The following is an 18,856-nucleotide window of genomic DNA, read 5'->3' on the forward strand; positions in this document are numbered from 1 at the left end:
CGAATTCAAATTATAAACAAATAATTGTGTTAATTATTTGAGGGGAAAAAAATGCTTTGGACCGTAGATAATTTCATCACGAGAGCCCAGTAGATTCGTTCGTTGCTTTTAGCACTGTCGCGTTGGCTCAATATGAAGTGAACTGCATTTTGCTTTCACCAATGAAATCTCATGGACAATAAATTATTTTCTGATAAGCTGAAATTCAACATGAGCTAACCTTAAGTAAGCACAATTTCCGGAAGGTACTTTGGGCCAATAGGAATATTCCTTCTCACCGGTTTTTCGTTCTCTGTTGCACCAGCCTATGAATTATCAGGAAACAATTGGGCCCAATAAGGCTACTTCTGTTGGATCAGATTATTGAGGTCAATTCGGCCCAATAAGGCTACTTCTCGGCCTTCGATCTTTATGGATTGGCAAAACACCCTGGGCCTTGGCCATTTTAATTTAGATGTTGGCTATTCTACCTTGAACTCTCTTCTACAAACAAGGATAAGCTTCTACTAGAAACTAATTATTTTGTATTTATTTTTTGACAAAATTTAACTGTATTTTCCCATTATTTTTATAACATTTTTTTTAATTAAAATTAGAGTCTTATATCAACTTTTATTGTGTAGGTTACTGAGGTGAAATTTCAAGTGAAAAATAATTTAAAAAAAAACACTTAATGTGCTATATCAACTTGTCATTTTTTTAGCTTTAAAGATCTTATAAATTAGCTTCATAATTCTTATCGTTATCTACCAACAGAAAGTTGATTTATGTATGATTTTCGTTAACTTACAAGATGAAACATTTTGTAAGAAGAAAAAAAAGAACTCTTGCAAGAAGAATTAACCCACCACGAGTCCATGATACAAGTTAAGACATGATTGTGAAGATATTTGTAGTGCTAAACCAAAAAGGAATCCTACCTTCTCTTCTTCCTTTAGGAAAAGAAAAAGGGAAAGCCCATTCCGTGTATTAAGATTTAGGATTCATAATAAATTGAAAACAAAAAAGAAGCAAATTTGTTACAAAATGCGCTTCTCGATGATACTATTCTTTAATATCAAACATGATTTCTTTTTTCTTTTTTTTTTGGGCGACGATGGTGGGATTGGGAGAGCACTAAGGAGGAGTGTGACATTCTGATTTGGATGGTCGAGTAAGACTTAGTAGAATGAATTTGAAACGTGGAGATTTGGAAGACACGCAATATCATTGTGATAAACTCGTACCCCATCAGGACTCTTCACACCACAGTTGCTTGCCTCTCTTGTTTACGCACCATTATCATTGCACAACACACCATATGTATAATTTAATTGCAGCATGGAATGGATCATCACATTCTTTTATTTCATTTTCATCCATATACATTACAATTATGAGTGAAGCAAATGTTCAACTCGATCCATGTTCTTTCTTGTTTAATTTACAAGAATAAATTTTAAACATTCAAATATAATCATATGTGTTCAATTAATTTTAAGTAAACTAGAAATTAAAACATTAATTATAGTGAGAAATTTATTATTTTTTTATAAACAAATCAAAACTTTAATAAGTTCGTCACTTATTACATGTTATTATCATAATAATTTTGGATAAATGATTTTTCAATAAGATCTTCTTTTGTATTTATTTTTTTATATCGAATTGGATTCTTGTCAACCTTTATTCTAAATGCGATGAAGTTACCTCCAAAAAGAACTCCAACCACCAAAGTAGTCTATTTGCCTCATGTCCTCTTTCATAAAATTGTACATTCATTTTTTGTTGATCAATTGTATTTGTCTGTTTTCATCGATTTTGTAACTGTCACAATTACGATGTCAAGAAACTGATCAAACTTAGACATCAGTGTTTTCAAGTTGGTATGTGAATAATACAATCAAAATAATATACCAATTTGATTAGTACAACGACACAAGATGATTGTCCAAGTTGGAGATTCGTATATTAACTTGGTAATACAAGTGTTTGACTCAGTTTATGTCATTGGCGAGATTAGAGCATAAGCCCCTCGAGCTCTAAACTATGTAAAAGTACTGAAAGAGTTATTTGTATCAATAGCAATATTTTTGCCACATGTATACATCACATGTGATTATTAATAATTAATTAGTAATTATAAAAGCATTTCAAACTTCGACGGATGTAATCATTTAGAGACATCTTTTCATCTCCCCCTTTATTTGTGGCCATTAGACCTTTGAGATATGTCTTTTTATCTCTATTACTCTTCAAGATAATAAACCTTTCATTAAGAGATGTTTTCTTTAAGGGATTTTTACTATTAAAAATATGAATAGTGACTTTTCATTTTACACACGACATATACTCCGTTTAATCTTCTCTTTTCTAGTCCACGCTTTTTCATCTTTCCTTGTCTATCTTCTTTGTCCTATTTTTCCCTTTTTTACGTCTTCCATTGTTAAAGCTTGGAGAACATCATTTCACTTCTCAAGTTTCATCTACTTTTTAGGTACCATATTCTTGTGAAGAGAGAGTTACCAAGACTTTTGAAGACGAGATTAAAAAATATAGGAATAATATCAAGGTTCTTGAAGAAGAAATCAAATTGTCAAAAGAGCAAAATCAAGCATGTCAAAAGTGTTATTGCTACTAAAATGATACTAATTGTCAACCTGAAGAAGGAGTCAAGGAGTTAGAAGTGCTTAAGTTGAACAACGAGAACTTGAAAAAAGAGCTTCTTGAGATGCAATGCCAAGTTGTAATTGAACACTACGAGAGCTTTGCTAAAGAAATTCATCGAGTTAAGGTTGTTTCTTCGGAGATCAATCTCAATGATATTCATATTGAAAAAGATGTACTTGATAAAAGTTTATTAATGAAGATGATCTTCCTAATGATACTAGTGAAGAAGAAGAATGCGAAGGAAAGAAAAATGATTAAGTAATTTCCTTTCTATCTTAATGTTTTAATAATTGTAATGTTTTGTTTTATATTTGACCAAGTAATGGTAACATATCTTTGTTGTTATATATTCTATGAATGATATAATGTTTAATGGTTTCACTTTTTTTTTCTTCTATAAATTGATCTTTGATTTTGAGTATAAAGATTTATCTTTCAATTTGGCTAATTTAAGATAGTATAGCTTGTTGGCTTCGAACTCGACCAATTTTTAACTCAGAAAATAAAAATTCCATAAATGGATATCAAACTTGTTTTATTTTCAAATTTGATAAATGTCATGGGTTGGCTTCATATTTGGCCAATTTTCAAACTTGATAAAAATTCATAAGTTAACTTCAAACTTGGCCAATTTTGACTTGTTTAATAGATTGACTTCAAACTCAACCATCAATCCACTTATAAATATATATATATATATATATATATATATATATATATATATATATTTTTTTTACTTCAAACCTGTCTAGAGATTTAACTTTGAACTCAATCAAATTTCATTGTTGTTGAGTAGGTAATAAATAAAAATATGACAATAAATTATGAATGTAAAATGATAAAGGAAAAATTGAATTATATAAACTTGTATGGTTACATCCCTTCATTTTCTCAAGGCATGTCTCATTATAACCTGTTCAATCAAAACCCTTATTTTTTTACAATGAAAAAAAAGATTGAAGTAAGAAAAAAGTACATCACTTGAGATTACATATTTAACTGAAATAGAACTTTAAATGAGTGACATTCCAAATTCTAGATACAACTTTGTCATTCAACTCTACCAATCTATATGCTCCATTTTTGTAAATTTTCTAGAACTAAAAGAATGGTCTTCCCAATTTGCTGCAAATGTTCCTGCTAAGGTGTCTTTCCTTGCTTCCCCTGTTACTCTCCAAACCAAATCTCCATCACAACATCTTCTCAATTTTAGTTTTGAATTGTACTTTTGTGAAACACGTAATTTGTAAACTTCTTCCTTTATCTGAGCATTTTCTCTAACCTCGTCTAAGAGATCAAGTTCTTTATGTATTTCTTTTTTATTCCAAACTCAGTGAAAAGTCAATTTCCTATGAGTTGGCTCACCTACTTCAATTGAAATCATTACATCTGCTCCATAAGTTAATCTGTAGAGAGTTTCTTGTGTTGTTGATTGTGGTGTACAATGATAGGCCCATAACACATTGGGTAATTCTTTTACCCATTACCCCTTGGTGCTTCCAAAAATCTTTCTCAATTCTTTAAGAACAACCTTATTAGCTAGTTCAACTTGGCCATTGGTCTAAGGATGTTTTACCGAGTTGAGTTAAGAAACTCTCAAACTTTTTTGTCTATAAATTGCTTTCCACTATCAATAACAATAGTTTGTTATAGACCATACATGCAAAATATATTCTTCCATGTGAATTTTTGCATATTATATGCAATAATTTTTGCAAGGGCCTCTACTTTTATCTATCTTATGAAATAATTGATTCTCACAATTAAGAATTTGAGTTATCCTTTTGCCATGGGAAAAGGACTAAGTATGTTCATTCCCCACCATGCAAAAGGCCAAGTTGATTGCATCTGGTGAAGAGCTTCTATTTGTAACTTGTGTAAATTACCGAATTTTTGATGAGAGTTGCGTTTCTGTACATAATCCTTGCAATCAGATCTTATAGTTGACCAATAATAACCATCTTGGGTGACTCTGGTAGTCATGTATCGAGCTCTAGAATACATGTCATAGATACCTCTATGGATCTCTTCAATCACATATTGTGCTTGATCTTTTGTTAAAAAGTTTAAGAAGAGGAGAAAATATATCTCCCTTGAAAAGCTCATCCGCTTCAATGATGAAATGACATGATTTAGTCTTGATCTTCTTGGCTTCCACTTTACTTTCTGGTATTATTCCATTGTTGAGATAAATCCAAATATTTGTCATCTAACCTTTATCGCCTACTTCATCAACCAAGATTGTTTTAAATTCAAAACTTGGAGTTGTAAGAATTTCTTGGATGATTGTCTTATATTGGTCGAGATGCTTGGTGATAGCCAACTTAGACAAGAGATCTGTCTTGGAGTTATTTTCTTTAAAGATATGTTTATAATCTTAAAATCATCAAAATAAGAGATTAACTGAGAGACTAGATGATAATACCTTTGAAGTTGGGGTTCTTTTGTCTGATAAGTTCTCCCAAATTGTTTAGTGATAAACTATGAATCAATACAACATTTCAACTTCTTGACTACAACGTCTTTTGCCAACCTTAATCTTGCCGATCAAGCTTTATATTCTACTTGGTTATTGGTAGATTTAAATTCAAACTTGAGAGCTTGTTCTAGCATGATGTTATTTGATCCTTCAAGAATAATGCTTGCTCCACTACCTCTAACATTAGATGAACCATCAACATATTAGATCCACCATTGCTCTCTTTATTATGGTATTGGATTTAACTCAACGACAAAGTTGATTAGACATTAGGCTTTTAGTGGTCCTTTATTTTCATATTTTATTCCATACTCGGACAATTCTACCGACCATACTATCATGTGTCTTGCTAATTCTAGCTTTTTGAGTATTTGCTTAATTTTATAGTCAATTTTTATTACAATTTGATGACTTTGAAAGTAAGGATGAAGGCATTGAGATGATCAGTCACCTATGTAATGTCAGTTTCTCAATGATTTTTATGTATCTTTCAAAAAGAAAAAGAAATTAAAGGAAAATATGATTAATCACAATCTTTTACAACTTCTAATATTTATTTATTTACTATTAATTATTTAACTATGAGTTATCCTAGTTGTAACGACCCGGCAGGTCACTACACTCACCATCACAGTACACCGGAAAATCGAGACAGGATAGAACGAGTATATAAATATAGTGTCTAGAATATAAATATATACAATGTCCTACATCCGACTAGAGTTAGAGTGTAGAATACAAAATACATCCAAAGCCACTATATCAAGTAGCCGTAACAAAATAAAACAAAACATCCATAGGAGTCAGCTCCGCCTACCAGCTGCAGACTCACCACTATCCACCACCTATCCCTGCTCTGCTCCCATACATAGTATGATCATTGCAGTCCAACCACATGGAAACAACAAAAGGGTAAGCTAGCATAAAAAGAAACAGCATGTAGAAAGTTTTAAGTAATATAAACAACTATAACTATCAACACTTCATCAACATACATCCCATCGGTTTTTCAATATGATCATCAATAAGCATACAATGCGTCGTCACGCATATCAACTTGGAGATCTCCTACAACAACTCAGCCTTTCAGCCTACGTCAACTCAGCCTTACGGCCTACAACAACTCAGTCTTGCGGCCTACAACAACTCAGCCTTGAGGCCTACAACAACTCACATCAATATTCCAACACAACATAACTTATACATCTCAACATATCAACTCACAACACAACATAAACGTACAACTCAACATATCAACTTCACAGTTCAACAAATCAGCTACAACATAACACCACTTCTCAACACATTCATCAGATACAATTTAATATCAATAATAACTTTATATGCTAGACATCATTTCATAACCTTCTATTTCAATTCAACTCAACACAAAACTTCATACATAATCATCCCATCTCCGCGCCCGGCGCACACGTGGCTGCGCCCAGTGCAGCGCAACTAGAGAGCACCAGGGGGCCAGCGCGCCCAGCGCAGGTATGCCCGCGCCCAGCGGAACTCAACCAGAGAACCCAAGACTATTTCGCGCTTAGCGCAATAGTCTTTGCGCCCAGCGCCGGCCGGGCAGAGACTCAAGGAGTCTCATGTGCCCGGCGCACCAAAACCCGCGCCCAGCGCGGGGAAGGCAGAGACCTCCCTTGGTCTCGTGCCTAGCGCAATTCAAATTACGCCCAGCTCCCACAAGGCAGAGACTCTTAAAGAGTCTCACGCCCAGCGCGCGCCAGCCAGAGAACCACATTCTCAAGCGCGCTCAACGCACTCATCATTGCGCTCAGCGAGCTTAGCCAAATGGGGTCTCCTGGTGGCCGCGCGCCCAGGCGCGAAGAACCCCGCTCAGCGCGAAGCTCAGCAGCAGCCTCACCATTTCGAAAACCTTAACCAAAACCTGCAAAAACAACCACAAATCCAACATGCAAACCATCCGAAAGCTTCCTCTTTCATCAAATATCAATAAAAACGATCCATTTCCAACATGCAATCACAAAATCATCAAAAACCCTAAAATTTATCCAACCCCGGAAAAACCCCAAAATCCCATTTTGTTCAGTAAATCTCAGCTCAAAGTCAGCGATCATTCAACCACAAATGAGCATATGCACTCATTCCTGGCCAAACACAGTAATTAACTAGCTTCCCTTACCTCGGGTGAAGATTCCGAATTCTGGGAGCTTGAGCGGAGAAAAGAAAGAGCTTGTCCGGAGGAGAATGTTAAACTTGAAAGGAAGCACCACCCTCAACTAGCTCCACCCGCCCCTGGCTCAGCACCTAAAGCCACCAATTCAAAGAAAAGAGAATGAAAGGGAAGAAGAGAGAGTTGGAGTGGTTGGAAGTGAAAGAAGGGAAAAAGAGAGGGAAGGGGGTCTTACAACCTCCCCAACAACAAGAGTTTTCGTCCCCGAAAACGGACTTACTTGGGAAAAGAAAAGCATAATGCTCCCTTAACATCTGCTCCACCTCCCAAGTAGCCTCACCGGTAGCCACGTCCCATAACACTTTTACCAGAGCAATAGACTTGCCCCTCAGCTCCTTCAGTTTACGATCAATTACAGCTACCGACAACTTCTCAAAGGTCAGGTTCTCCTTCACCTGCACATCATCTAACTCCACCACATGACTCGAGTCATGAATATACTTCCTCAGCTGAGATACATGAAATACATCGTGTAAATTTGAAAGAGACGGTGGCAAGGCCAACCGATAAGCGACTGGACCTACACGCTATATGATCTGATAGGGACCCACAAACCTTGGTGTCAACTTCCTTGCCCTCAGTGCTCTTCCCACACCAGAGGTCGGTGTCACTTTCAGAAACACATGCTCCCCTTCGGCGAACTCCAAAGGCTTCCTCCTCTTGTCAGCATACGACTTCTGTCTACTCTGAGCAGTCTTCATCCTTTCCTGAATTATCTTTACCTTCTCAGTGGTCTGTAGGATTAGCTCCGGGCCTACCACCACTGATTCACCATTCTGGTACCAGCACAAAGGAGTCCTACATCTCCTGCCATACAATGCTTCAAAGGGTGCCATCCCAATGCTTGCGTGAAAGTTGTTGTTGTAGGTGAACTCAACCAACGGTAGGACCTCCTCCCAGCTACCCAAGTGGTCTAACACACAAGCCCTAAGCAGATCCTCCAAGGACTGGATTGTCCTTTCCGACTGACCATCCGTTTGTGGATGATAAGCAGAGCTCAACTTCAACTTCGTGCCTAAGGCTTGGTGTAGACTCTGCCAAAATCTGGGAGTGAACCTCGGATCTCTGTCTGAAATAATACTGGAAGGCACCCCGTGCAACCGTACTATTTCCCTCACATACAACTGCGTCAGCTTCTCCAAGGACCACTTGATGTTGACAGGCAAGAAGTGTGCGCACTTGGTCAACCGGTCTACAATCACCCAGATAGCATCACTATTCCTAGCTGACCTAGGTAACCCGACAATGAAATCCATAGTGATGTTATCCCACTTCCACTCCGGAATCTCCGTCTGCTGCATCAACCCACTCGGCTTCTGATGTTCCACCTTTGCTTTTTGACAAGTCAGACAGGGCGCCACAACTCAGCTATTTCCCTCTTCATGCCAGGCCACCAGAAAGTCTTCCTGAGGTCCTGGTACATCTTAGTCATACCCGGATGTATGCTAAGTCTACTCTTGTGGCCTTCCTCCAACACAACTTTCTTCAACTCAGCATCCTGAGGTAAGCAGACTCTGCCCTTGAACCTCAAGATTCCATCTCCCTCACCATCATGCTCGACATGTGGATGAATTTCTTACTCAACGCGTCTGCCACAACATTGGCCTTACCAGGATGATACATCAACTGGAAGTCATAGTCCTTCAGGAACTCCATCCATCATCTCTGCCTCATGTTCAGCTCCTTCTGATCAAACAGATACTTCAGACTCTTATGATCACTAAAGACGCTGAACCGAGCTCCATACAAATAATGTCGCCATATCTTCAAGGCAAAAACAACAGCTGCCAACTCCAAGTCATGAGTGGGGTAATTCCTCTCATGGTTCTTCAGTTGCCTTGAAGCATAGGCCACCACTTTCCCATGTTGCATCAGTACACACCCAAGACCCTGGTGAGAAGCATCACAATATACATCAAAGGGCTCACCAGAATCCGGCAACACCAACACAGGGGAAGTAGTCAACCTCCTCTTCAACTCCTCAAAGCTCCGCTCACAGGCATCTGTCCAAATAAACGGTTGCTCCTTCCTCGTCAATTGGGTCAAAGGCGCTACTATTTTAGAGAATCCCTCAATGAATCGACGATAGTAGCCCGCCAATCCCACAAAGCTCTGAATATCAGTGACAGTCCTCAGACGCTCCCACTGCAACACCGACTCCACCTTAGCCGGATCAACAGCAATCCCCTCAACTGAAATCACGTGGCCCAAGAACTTCACTTCATCCAACCAGAACTCACATTTTGAAAGCATAGCATACAGCTGCTTCGCCTTCAAAACCTCCAGCACCATCTTTAAATGCTCTCCATGCTCTTCCCGGATTCTCGAATAAACCAAGTTATCATCAATGAACACTACCACGAATTTATCCAAGAATGACCGGAAGATCCTGCTCATGTAATCCATGAACACTGCAGGGGCGTTGGTCACACCAAACGGCATGACGATGTACTCGTAGTGACCATACCTAGTCCTGAAAGCAGTCTTCGGTATGTCACCCTCCTTCACCCTAATCTGGTGATACCCCGACCTCAAATCGATCTTAGAAAACACCGATGCTCCTCTTAGCTGATCCATCAAGTCATCTATCCGGGGAAGAGGATATTTGTTCTTGATGGTCAACTTATTCAACTGCCGGTAATCCACACAAAGACGACTGCCCCCATCTTTCTTCTTCACCAACAACACAGGAGCACCCCACGGTGAAATGCTCGGCCGCACCAACTGCTTCTCCAATAAGTCTTCCAACTGACCCTTCAACTCACTCAGCTCGGCAGGAGCCATCTTGTAGGGAGCCACCGACACTGGCCCCGCACCTGGAACCAGATCAATGCCAAACTCTATCTCCCTTACAGGAGGTAACCCAGGCACCTCATCAGGGAATACTTCAACAAAGTCTCTCACCACATCTATCTCAGAAATGATTCTCTCAGTCTCCTCACTCATCATAGCAAACAGAAGGCAACCTTCTGCTCTATCCCTTAACCATGATTCAGCTTGACCAGCTGAAATCAATAACTCATCTCCCTCCTGCGGAAAGATCAACCGTCTATTGGCACAATCTATAAGAATACGATTGGCAGATAACCAATCCATCCCCAAGATTATGTCAATATCAACCAAAGGCAAACAAATCAAGTTTACCTTGTACTTCTTCCCATTCACAACAATGGGGCAGCCAACACACAGCTCAGAAGTGACTACTGAAGCAGAAGCGGGCGTCGACACTAGCAGTCTCAATCCCAAATCAGACATAGGCACTCCCAACATAGCAACACAAGCATAGGAAATAAAAGAATAGGAAGCCCCAGAATCAAACAAAAGCATCACATCCTTACCAGCAGCCTTGCCCTTCCCCTTCACTAGGTCAGAAGAAGTTGAAGTCTCAGCACCAGTCAAAGCGAACACCCTACCAGCTGTAGTGGGTCGGTCACCCCTCTGAGTCTCAGTCCTATGAGTATCGGCCCTCTGTGCATCGCTCCTCTGAGTACTCCTCTCCGGTCTACCCCTGGTGGGACAGTTGAAAGACACATGTCCCATCTGCTGACATCTGAAACACCTGCTCTCAGTGTGTGGACAATCCCTGATCAAATGGGATCCACTACATCTGTAACACCTAAGGGCAGCACCTCCGCCCTGTCCTCCCCCTCTGGTAGTCTCAGTAGGTTGCCTAATAACAGGACCCCTTTGTTGTGGCTGGGGCCTATCATACGGCTTCCCCTGACTTCCACTTCCTCTCTTGGACCCAGATGGTCCCTCAGCAGCTCTGATCACCCGGCTACTCCCTTCCAATCTCTCTACAATCTTCGCCTTCTCCACTAAGGCGGGAAACTCGGTGATGGCCATAGGCACCACCACCTTCTTCAACTCATACTTCAGCCCCTCCGCAAATTTTCTGCACTTCCAGGCTTCAGAAATAGCCTGTGAATAGAAACGAGCCAAGTGCTCGAACTTCAATGCATACTCTGATACAGTCAACCCACCCTGAATCAATCGCAAAAACTCGGCCTCCTTGGCGTGCCTCACGCTCTCCGGATAGTATTTCTCCATGAATACGGTTCTGAAACACTCCCAATCAACTGTAACTCCCCGAGCAGTAAGCATCTGGTAAGTGTTTCTCCACCAAAGCTCGGCCTCTCCCACCAGCATATACACAGCATACGCCAATCTCTTCTCCGGAGAACATCCCAGAACATTAAAGATCTTCTCTAACTCACGTATCCAGCGGTCAGCTACCTCTGGATCCGCTTCACCCGTAAACTGCGGGGGATGACACTTCCGGAACTCAGCTAGGTCCCGGCTCTCCTGTGACCCCGTGGGTCTTGCTGCACCAGCTGCAGCTCTCTCAGCTTCCATCCTAGCAAAATATGCATTCTGTTGTTGCATAGCCATAGCCATCATCTCTATGGCACGGGCTATCTGTTCGTTGGTTCAAGTCATCGTCTACAAAATAACAGCATTTTTAGTACACTACCAATCACCCAAACAACAACTATCAACACAGTAATTCATCACATCAAATAGCACAGCAAGCAACACAACAAGACAACACATCACAGAGTTAACACAACAAAAGCCTAAAGGAACCACCCCCAAAGAGTGTCCACTAGACTCGACCTGCTCTGATACCACTAAAGTGTAACGACCCGGCAGGTCACTACACTCACCATCACAGTACACCAGAAACTCGAGACAGGATAGAACGAGTATATAAATATAGTGTCTAGAATATAAATATATACAATGTCCTACATCCGACTAGAGTTAGAGTGTAGAATACAAAATACATCCAAAGCCACTATATCAAGTAGCCGTAACAAAACAAAACAAAACATCCATAGGAGTCAGCTCCGCCTACCAGCTGCAGACTCACCACTATCCACCACCTATCCCTGCTCTGCTCCCATACATAGTATGATCATTGCAGTCCAACCACATGGAAACAACAAAAGGGTAAGCTAGCATAAAAAGAAACAGCATGTAGAAAGTTTTAAGTAATATAAACAACTATAACTATCAACACTTCATCAACATACATCCCATCAGTTTTTCAACATGATCATCAATAAGCATACAATGCGTCGTCACGCATATCAACTCGGAGATCTCCTACAACAACTCAGCCTTTCGGCCTACGTCAACTTAGCCTTACGGCCTACAACAACTCAGCCTAGCGGCCTACAACAACTCAGCCTTGCGGCCTACAACAACTCACATCAATATTCCAACACAACATAACTTATACATCTCAACATATCAACTCACAACATAACATAAACGTACAACTCAACATATCAACTTCACAGTTCAACAAATCAACTACAACATAACACCACTTCTCAACACATTCATCAGATACAATTTAATATCAATAATAACTTTATCTGCTAGACATCATTTCATAACCTTCTATTTCAATTCAACTCAGCACAAAACTTCATACATAATCATCCCATCTCCGCGCCCGGCGCACACGTGGCTGCGCCCAGCGCAGCACAACCAGAAAGCACTAGGGGGCCAGCGCGCCCAGCGTAGGTATGCCCGCGCCCAGCGGGACTCAACCAGAGAACCCAAGACTATCTCGCGCTTAGCGCAATAGTCTTTGTGCCCAGCGCCGGCCGGGCAGAGACTCAAGGAGTCTCATGCGCCCGGTGCACCAATACCCGCACCCAGCGCGGGGAAGGTAGAGACCTCCCTTGGTCTCGCGCCTAGCGCAATTCAAATTGCGCTCAGCGCCCACAAGGCAGAGACTCTTAAAGAGTCTCACGCCCAGCGCGATAAGGGGCGCGCTCAGCGCCCAACAAAAAGACCAAAACCTGCCACAATTGGCATCGCGCCCAACGCGGTCCACGTCACGCCCAGCGCGGGCCAGCCAGAGAACCACATTCTCAAGCGCGCTCAGCGCACTCATCATTGCGCTCAGCGAGCTTAGCCAAATGGGGTCTCCTGGTGGCCGCGCGCCCAGGCGCGAAGAACCCCGCTTAGCGCGAAGCTCAGCAGCAGCCTCACCATTTCGAAAACCTTAACCAAAACCTGCAAAAACAACCACAAATCCAACATGCAAACCATCCGAAAGCTTCCTCTTTCATCAAATATCAATAAAAACGATCCATTTCCAACATGCAATCACAAAATCATCAAAAACCCTAAAATTTATCCAACCCCGGAAAAACCCCAAAATCCCATTTTGTTCAGTAAATCTCAGCTCAAAGTCAGCAATCATTCAACCACAAATGAGCATATGCACTCATTCCTGGCCAAACAGAGTAATTAACTAGCTTCCCTTACCTCGGGTGAAGATTTCTAGTTCTGGGAGCTTGAGTGGAGAAAAGAAAGAGCTTGTCCAGAGGAGAATGTTAAACTTGAAAGGAAGCACCACCCTCAACTAGCTCCACCCGCCCCTGGCTCAGCACCTAAAGCCACCAATTCAGAGAAAAGAGAATGAGAGGGAAGAAGAGAGAGTTGGAGTGGTTGGAAGTGAAGGAAGGGAAAAAGAGAGGGAAGGGGGTCTTACACTAGTTCTTAGATCCAAAAAGAAAATATGAATAAAAATAAAAATAATTAAGAGTAAAATTAATATAAAAATTGAAAAGTAATTAAACCTTATATTTGAATGGGTATTAATACGAATAATAACAACTTGAATTGACGTAAATGACAAGAAAGTCTAGGTGCTTAATCAAGTGCCTAGAGTTTAATGAAAAAATCCAAGTTGAATGAAGATATCCACTCATTTGGTATTTGTCAAACCCGGAAAGAGATTAGTCTTGTGTTCAATGGAATATTCGTTTGTTAAAAGTTAAAAAAAAAAAAAAATATATATATATATATATATATATATATATATGAACAATAAAATAACAAAAAAATATTTGAAAAAATAATACGGTTCCCAAAATTATACACTTCAATACTTTTCTGATATATTTGAAACGTGTTGAAGTTGTGAATTAGTATTGAATTTGTTTGTTTAATTTTTTTAATAAAAATATTTTTCAAAATAAAATAAACATTTATTTTTTACTTTTTGTGTTACTAAACTTTTTTTTAATTAAATAAGTAATTTATTTTTTTTTTTCTAAAAGAAACTTACATCTATTTTTAAAGAATTATTTTTTAAAAGTATTTATTTAAAAACTATTCTTTGACATGTAAAAAAAAAAAGTACTTTGATTCATGCCATAATTGATTTTTCCATAAAATGGAAAAATAATGCTTTGACTAGGTTGTATACTCATATATATAGAGGAAGATAGAAATAAGGCCATAGGAAAAAGAAAAAACAACAGAAGTTGCAGATGTGATACGATTAATAATATAATGGAAATAAGAGACGAGAGAAATACAAAAATATAGCAAGGGTAAAAAGATACATGGTTACATAAACATGTGGATATGATTTTTCTTTTCTTTGAAGGGAAGATATTTTTTGGTAAACATATGGATATGAATTACATAAAGTTTTGAAGGGAGGATGTGAATTACTAAAACCTATTTTTTCTAATAAAAAAACTATTCAAGCAGTGTAGGCTTTATTGGTGTTGTTAATACTTAATATTGTGAGGGTAATGGGTATGAAAGTTTAGTGCTCTTAGCGTCATACCCATTTAAGTGTTTGTTCAGCTGCTAAAAATTCATTATTGACATGACTGAAATGCTATTTTATAGTCATAATGTTGGGTAACTAGGTATCCGCAATTTATATTTGAGCAAGTAGCGATGAGAGAAGTATATACTATATAAGGACGAAAATATAGACCGATGTAAACGTGTGAAAGAGAGTTGTTTTTTTATTTATATTTATATTTTTTATCTTGGCCTTTTAATTAAACAATTTTTAGATAAATATAATAAATAATTTATGGGAAAATAATAATTGATAACAATATTTATTTTAAATTGAATTGAATATTTTTAGTTACTAGTAAAAAATTTATAATTTATTTTATTATTGTAATTTTTATGGATTAAAAAAAATAGAAATAAAATTTTTACTTTCTTCTTATCTTTAGTCATTCAAGTAATAAAGAGTGTCTCATCATAAAAAAAAATAAAAAATAAAGAGTGTGTTTAAAAGTTATTTTGTGAACATTTCTTATAAATAAATAAATAAAAACTTGTAGGTGTCTTTACAAATTTAACTTGTAAATGCATTATTAAATAAACAAAGTTTAACGCCTAGCAAAGTTATATGTCAAGGGAATAAATGTATAGTTTTTTTGGATTAAAAAAAATTTAGGTGAGTGAACTTTGACCACTCATTAAGGTGAGAGCATATTCGAAGATTTTATAAGTGTTTAAAGAGATATTTACATATAGGTGTAATAAAGTGGATTAACCCATCTAAAATAAAAAGGGCTAAATTGACCCACAAAAAAAAGATGGAAAGAGTCGATATTACCAAAGAAAACAATTTAAAAATGTAACTCATCTTATTCAGAGATAAGTTACAAGTTGACTTATTTTAGCAAGTTGGTGGGATAAAAATGATGAGTTGACAAGTTAATCCAATTTCAATTCATCTAATTCTTTTATAAAAAAAAAATCTAAATCAAATTATTTTAATACACATTATTACTTCAACCTATAATTTTATTATTATTTATAAAATTGGTAGGTGATATATTTTTTCATGCAAAGAAACAAAATATAATATATTTCTATTAAAAAAGACACTATACAAAAAAAAATCTACGGATAAAAAATATATGATTAAACTAATATATTTTTGTTTTATATAAAATAAAAATAATTACTTAAAAAGAGAAGTTAAATTATAAAACAAAAATTTGATACAAATTGATTCAGTGAAATGATAAATTTATTTGTGTAACTTAACCACAAAAAATAAACACTCACTAAATTTAACATACATTATCATATTTATTTATAGATTAATGACTAATAAATTTTAACATAAATCAAACTTATATTTTTAAGATATGAGTCATTCTTTACTAACTAGACCGAGACTTATTAGGATAATAAATGTATAATAATGTTGTGTCACACTTTTTTCTATTCCCATATTTTTTTTGGTTCCTTTACACTATGGTTCCTATAGAAATAGAACCATAAAGATGTGATGGAGTGTTCAATAAGCATGCTTTAGCTTTAGGCATGGGACAAAAAATGCGGGTAGTAGATTTCCACTACCAGAAAATGGAATCCAACGCCCTACTTGATTCCCACTTATGCACTTCAATCTTTTTTGTCTCATCCTATCCTTTAATACTTCTTACTTTTTTGTTTGAAAAATGCTAACTAAAATTCTAAGAATATTAATTTATAAACTAATAATAAAGTACTTTTATTACAATAAAAAAAGGTGCAGCATCAATTATTATTAAAATACTCTCAATATGCTTTTTAATATACAATTCTCACTTATATATGTATCTTGTTTTTTTTTTTTTGACGAATTGATTTCTGTCTATATATACTTTCATCGTGTTACGTAACTCAAGACATTTTTGCAGAGAACCTAGTATTTATGGGTCCATTTACACACTTTAGACTTTGTTGAGATCGATTTTCTTTTATTCAGCCTGAGAATTAGCAATTAAATTCATTATATGTGTATCATGTTGGATGAGAGGTAGAAGGTGTGAAGATACATCTTTAGTTCAGTACCCTTCATGTATTATTAGGGGGTAAATAGGTTAAATTAGTTCAAATTTTAAATATATAAATTAAGTTCATTTTATAAAATTAAAAGTAAATTTAATTTATTATTTATTATAACTTTTTTTTTATTATAAATATCGACCTTTTTAAAAATTTGGTTTGATTTATTAATCTAATTAAAATTTTATATTATATTAATGATATTAATTAGGTCAATAAGTATATTTTTTAAAAACAAAAAATCTGTTTTTAAATGTCGTTTTGAGTTTTTTTTTAATTTACGTGATAAAAAAATAATTTATTCTATATTATTAAAATTTAAATTTTAAAAGAAATATATACAATGTCACAACGAAAGAAAAATGAATATTTTTTGTTAGAGAGACAATTCGTACACATTTATATATAGACGTAAATTGATGTATAGGTTGTAAATATTTAATGAAAATGGTAATTTTATTATTATAAAAAAAATTTTAAAATATTTTTTGTATCTCATTTAGCCTATTCAAAATAATTAACTCATATTTTAATAAAATAAAATAGTTATAGTAACAAACTAAAAATATATTCATTCTACATGAGGTGATCTCACAGATATACATATACAATACGATAAAGAAATAATAGTAAGAATCATTTTAATTATATACAATAAATACGGCTGTTAGAATTTTTATTTGTAATTTTTAAATTTTGTATGAACAGGATACGTAAATATTTAAGTGGAATGATAAATATTAAAAATATTAATAATTTTTATTTTATTTTATAAATTTATTTATTTATTTATATTATTGATATATATATATATATATTAATTTTATATTATATTATATATATAAATAGGTTGACCTATTAAATCTAGTATATTTTTTATAATTTTAATTTTAATTTTTGAAAAATCAACATTGACCTATTCTCACCTTAATGTATCATGTTGGATGAGAGGAAGAACTTGTGAAGGTATTTTCTTTTTTTTGTGAAATGTGAAGGCCCATCTTTAGTTCAGTACCTTTCACCAAAAAAAGAGAAGGCTAATTTTATTAATTTATCTGCTACTACATTCGCATATTCTCTTTGAAAAAGTTAATTCCACCGGCACTGGATGCACTTTAGACTTTGACTAATTATTACAAATTGCAATGATTTTACACATTTAAATTTTATTAAATCCGCTTTGGGTCTTCGTCGATCATCAATGTCACCCTATAAAACTTGACTTTGATCAATTATCATTGTTGCGCTTAGGACATAATTAGCTTGATCAATCATTTAAGTTATATTTCAACTTTACTGAGTCTTGGCTAATTATCAATTTTACGTTTGGGTTTTATTGGATGATAGTCAATATTAATGGACAATTATTTCATGCACCCAATTTATTATATATTGCACTCCTTTGTACCCTGTAACTTTTTTTTCAACGAAATTCTTTTTCTGTTAAAAAAAAATATTGCACCCATCATTATTGCTTGAGAATGGGTATCTCACTTATGAAAAAACAAATTTTTCATTAATGTCACACTTCACCCTTATTTGATCTTGGCTAATTATCAGTGTTATGTGTAGGTTTAATTTAACTTTCATTGATCATCGGTGTAAGATATTATATTAATAGTGTCTTGCCAATATACACTTATGATTTATTATGTTTTAGTCAATTATTTTATTATACTTGTTCAATTATCGGTGTTATAATTGGAATTTATTGTGTGTTAGATAATCATCAAGGTTTTATTTCAATCTAATTAGACATTGATTAATCATTAATGTTATTCTTGTGTTTAGATAAATTTTAGTTATTTAGTGATGTAACACTTTAACTTATTTGTGCATTAATCAATTATCAATATGTACGTTTTGAGTCTCATTGAATCTTGGTCAACTAT

At 36.0% G+C, this 18,856-nt stretch overlaps 2 protein-coding genes across 2 annotated transcripts; both read right to left on the reverse strand.

The window, feature by feature from the left end:
• Window positions 1–6,840: 6,840 nt before the first annotated feature.
• LOC145957116 (uncharacterized) lies at window positions 6,841–8,173 on the reverse strand. Its single transcript, XM_083073327.1, has 3 exons — window positions 7,893–8,173; window positions 7,558–7,760; window positions 6,841–7,019 (listed from the first exon to the last, which is right to left on the reverse strand). The coding sequence occupies exons 1-3, from the start codon at window positions 8,171–8,173 to the stop codon at window positions 6,841–6,843; spliced, it is 663 nt and encodes a 220-aa protein (XP_082929453.1).
• Window positions 8,174–8,864: 691 nt separating this feature from the next.
• LOC109789719 (uncharacterized) lies at window positions 8,865–13,560 on the reverse strand. Its single transcript, XM_083073328.1, has 8 exons — window positions 13,468–13,560; window positions 13,314–13,370; window positions 10,482–11,597; window positions 9,846–10,367; window positions 9,598–9,660; window positions 9,335–9,482; window positions 9,175–9,227; window positions 8,865–8,963 (listed from the first exon to the last, which is right to left on the reverse strand). The coding sequence occupies exons 1-8, from the start codon at window positions 13,558–13,560 to the stop codon at window positions 8,865–8,867; spliced, it is 2,151 nt and encodes a 716-aa protein (XP_082929454.1).
• Window positions 13,561–18,856: the final 5,296 nt, after the last annotated feature.

This window comes from Cajanus cajan, chromosome 4, assembly GCF_000230855.2.
Source record: "Cajanus cajan strain Asha chromosome 4, NIPB_CcT2T_4, whole genome shotgun sequence".
NCBI classification, from domain to species: Eukaryota; Viridiplantae; Streptophyta; class Magnoliopsida; order Fabales; family Fabaceae; genus Cajanus; species Cajanus cajan.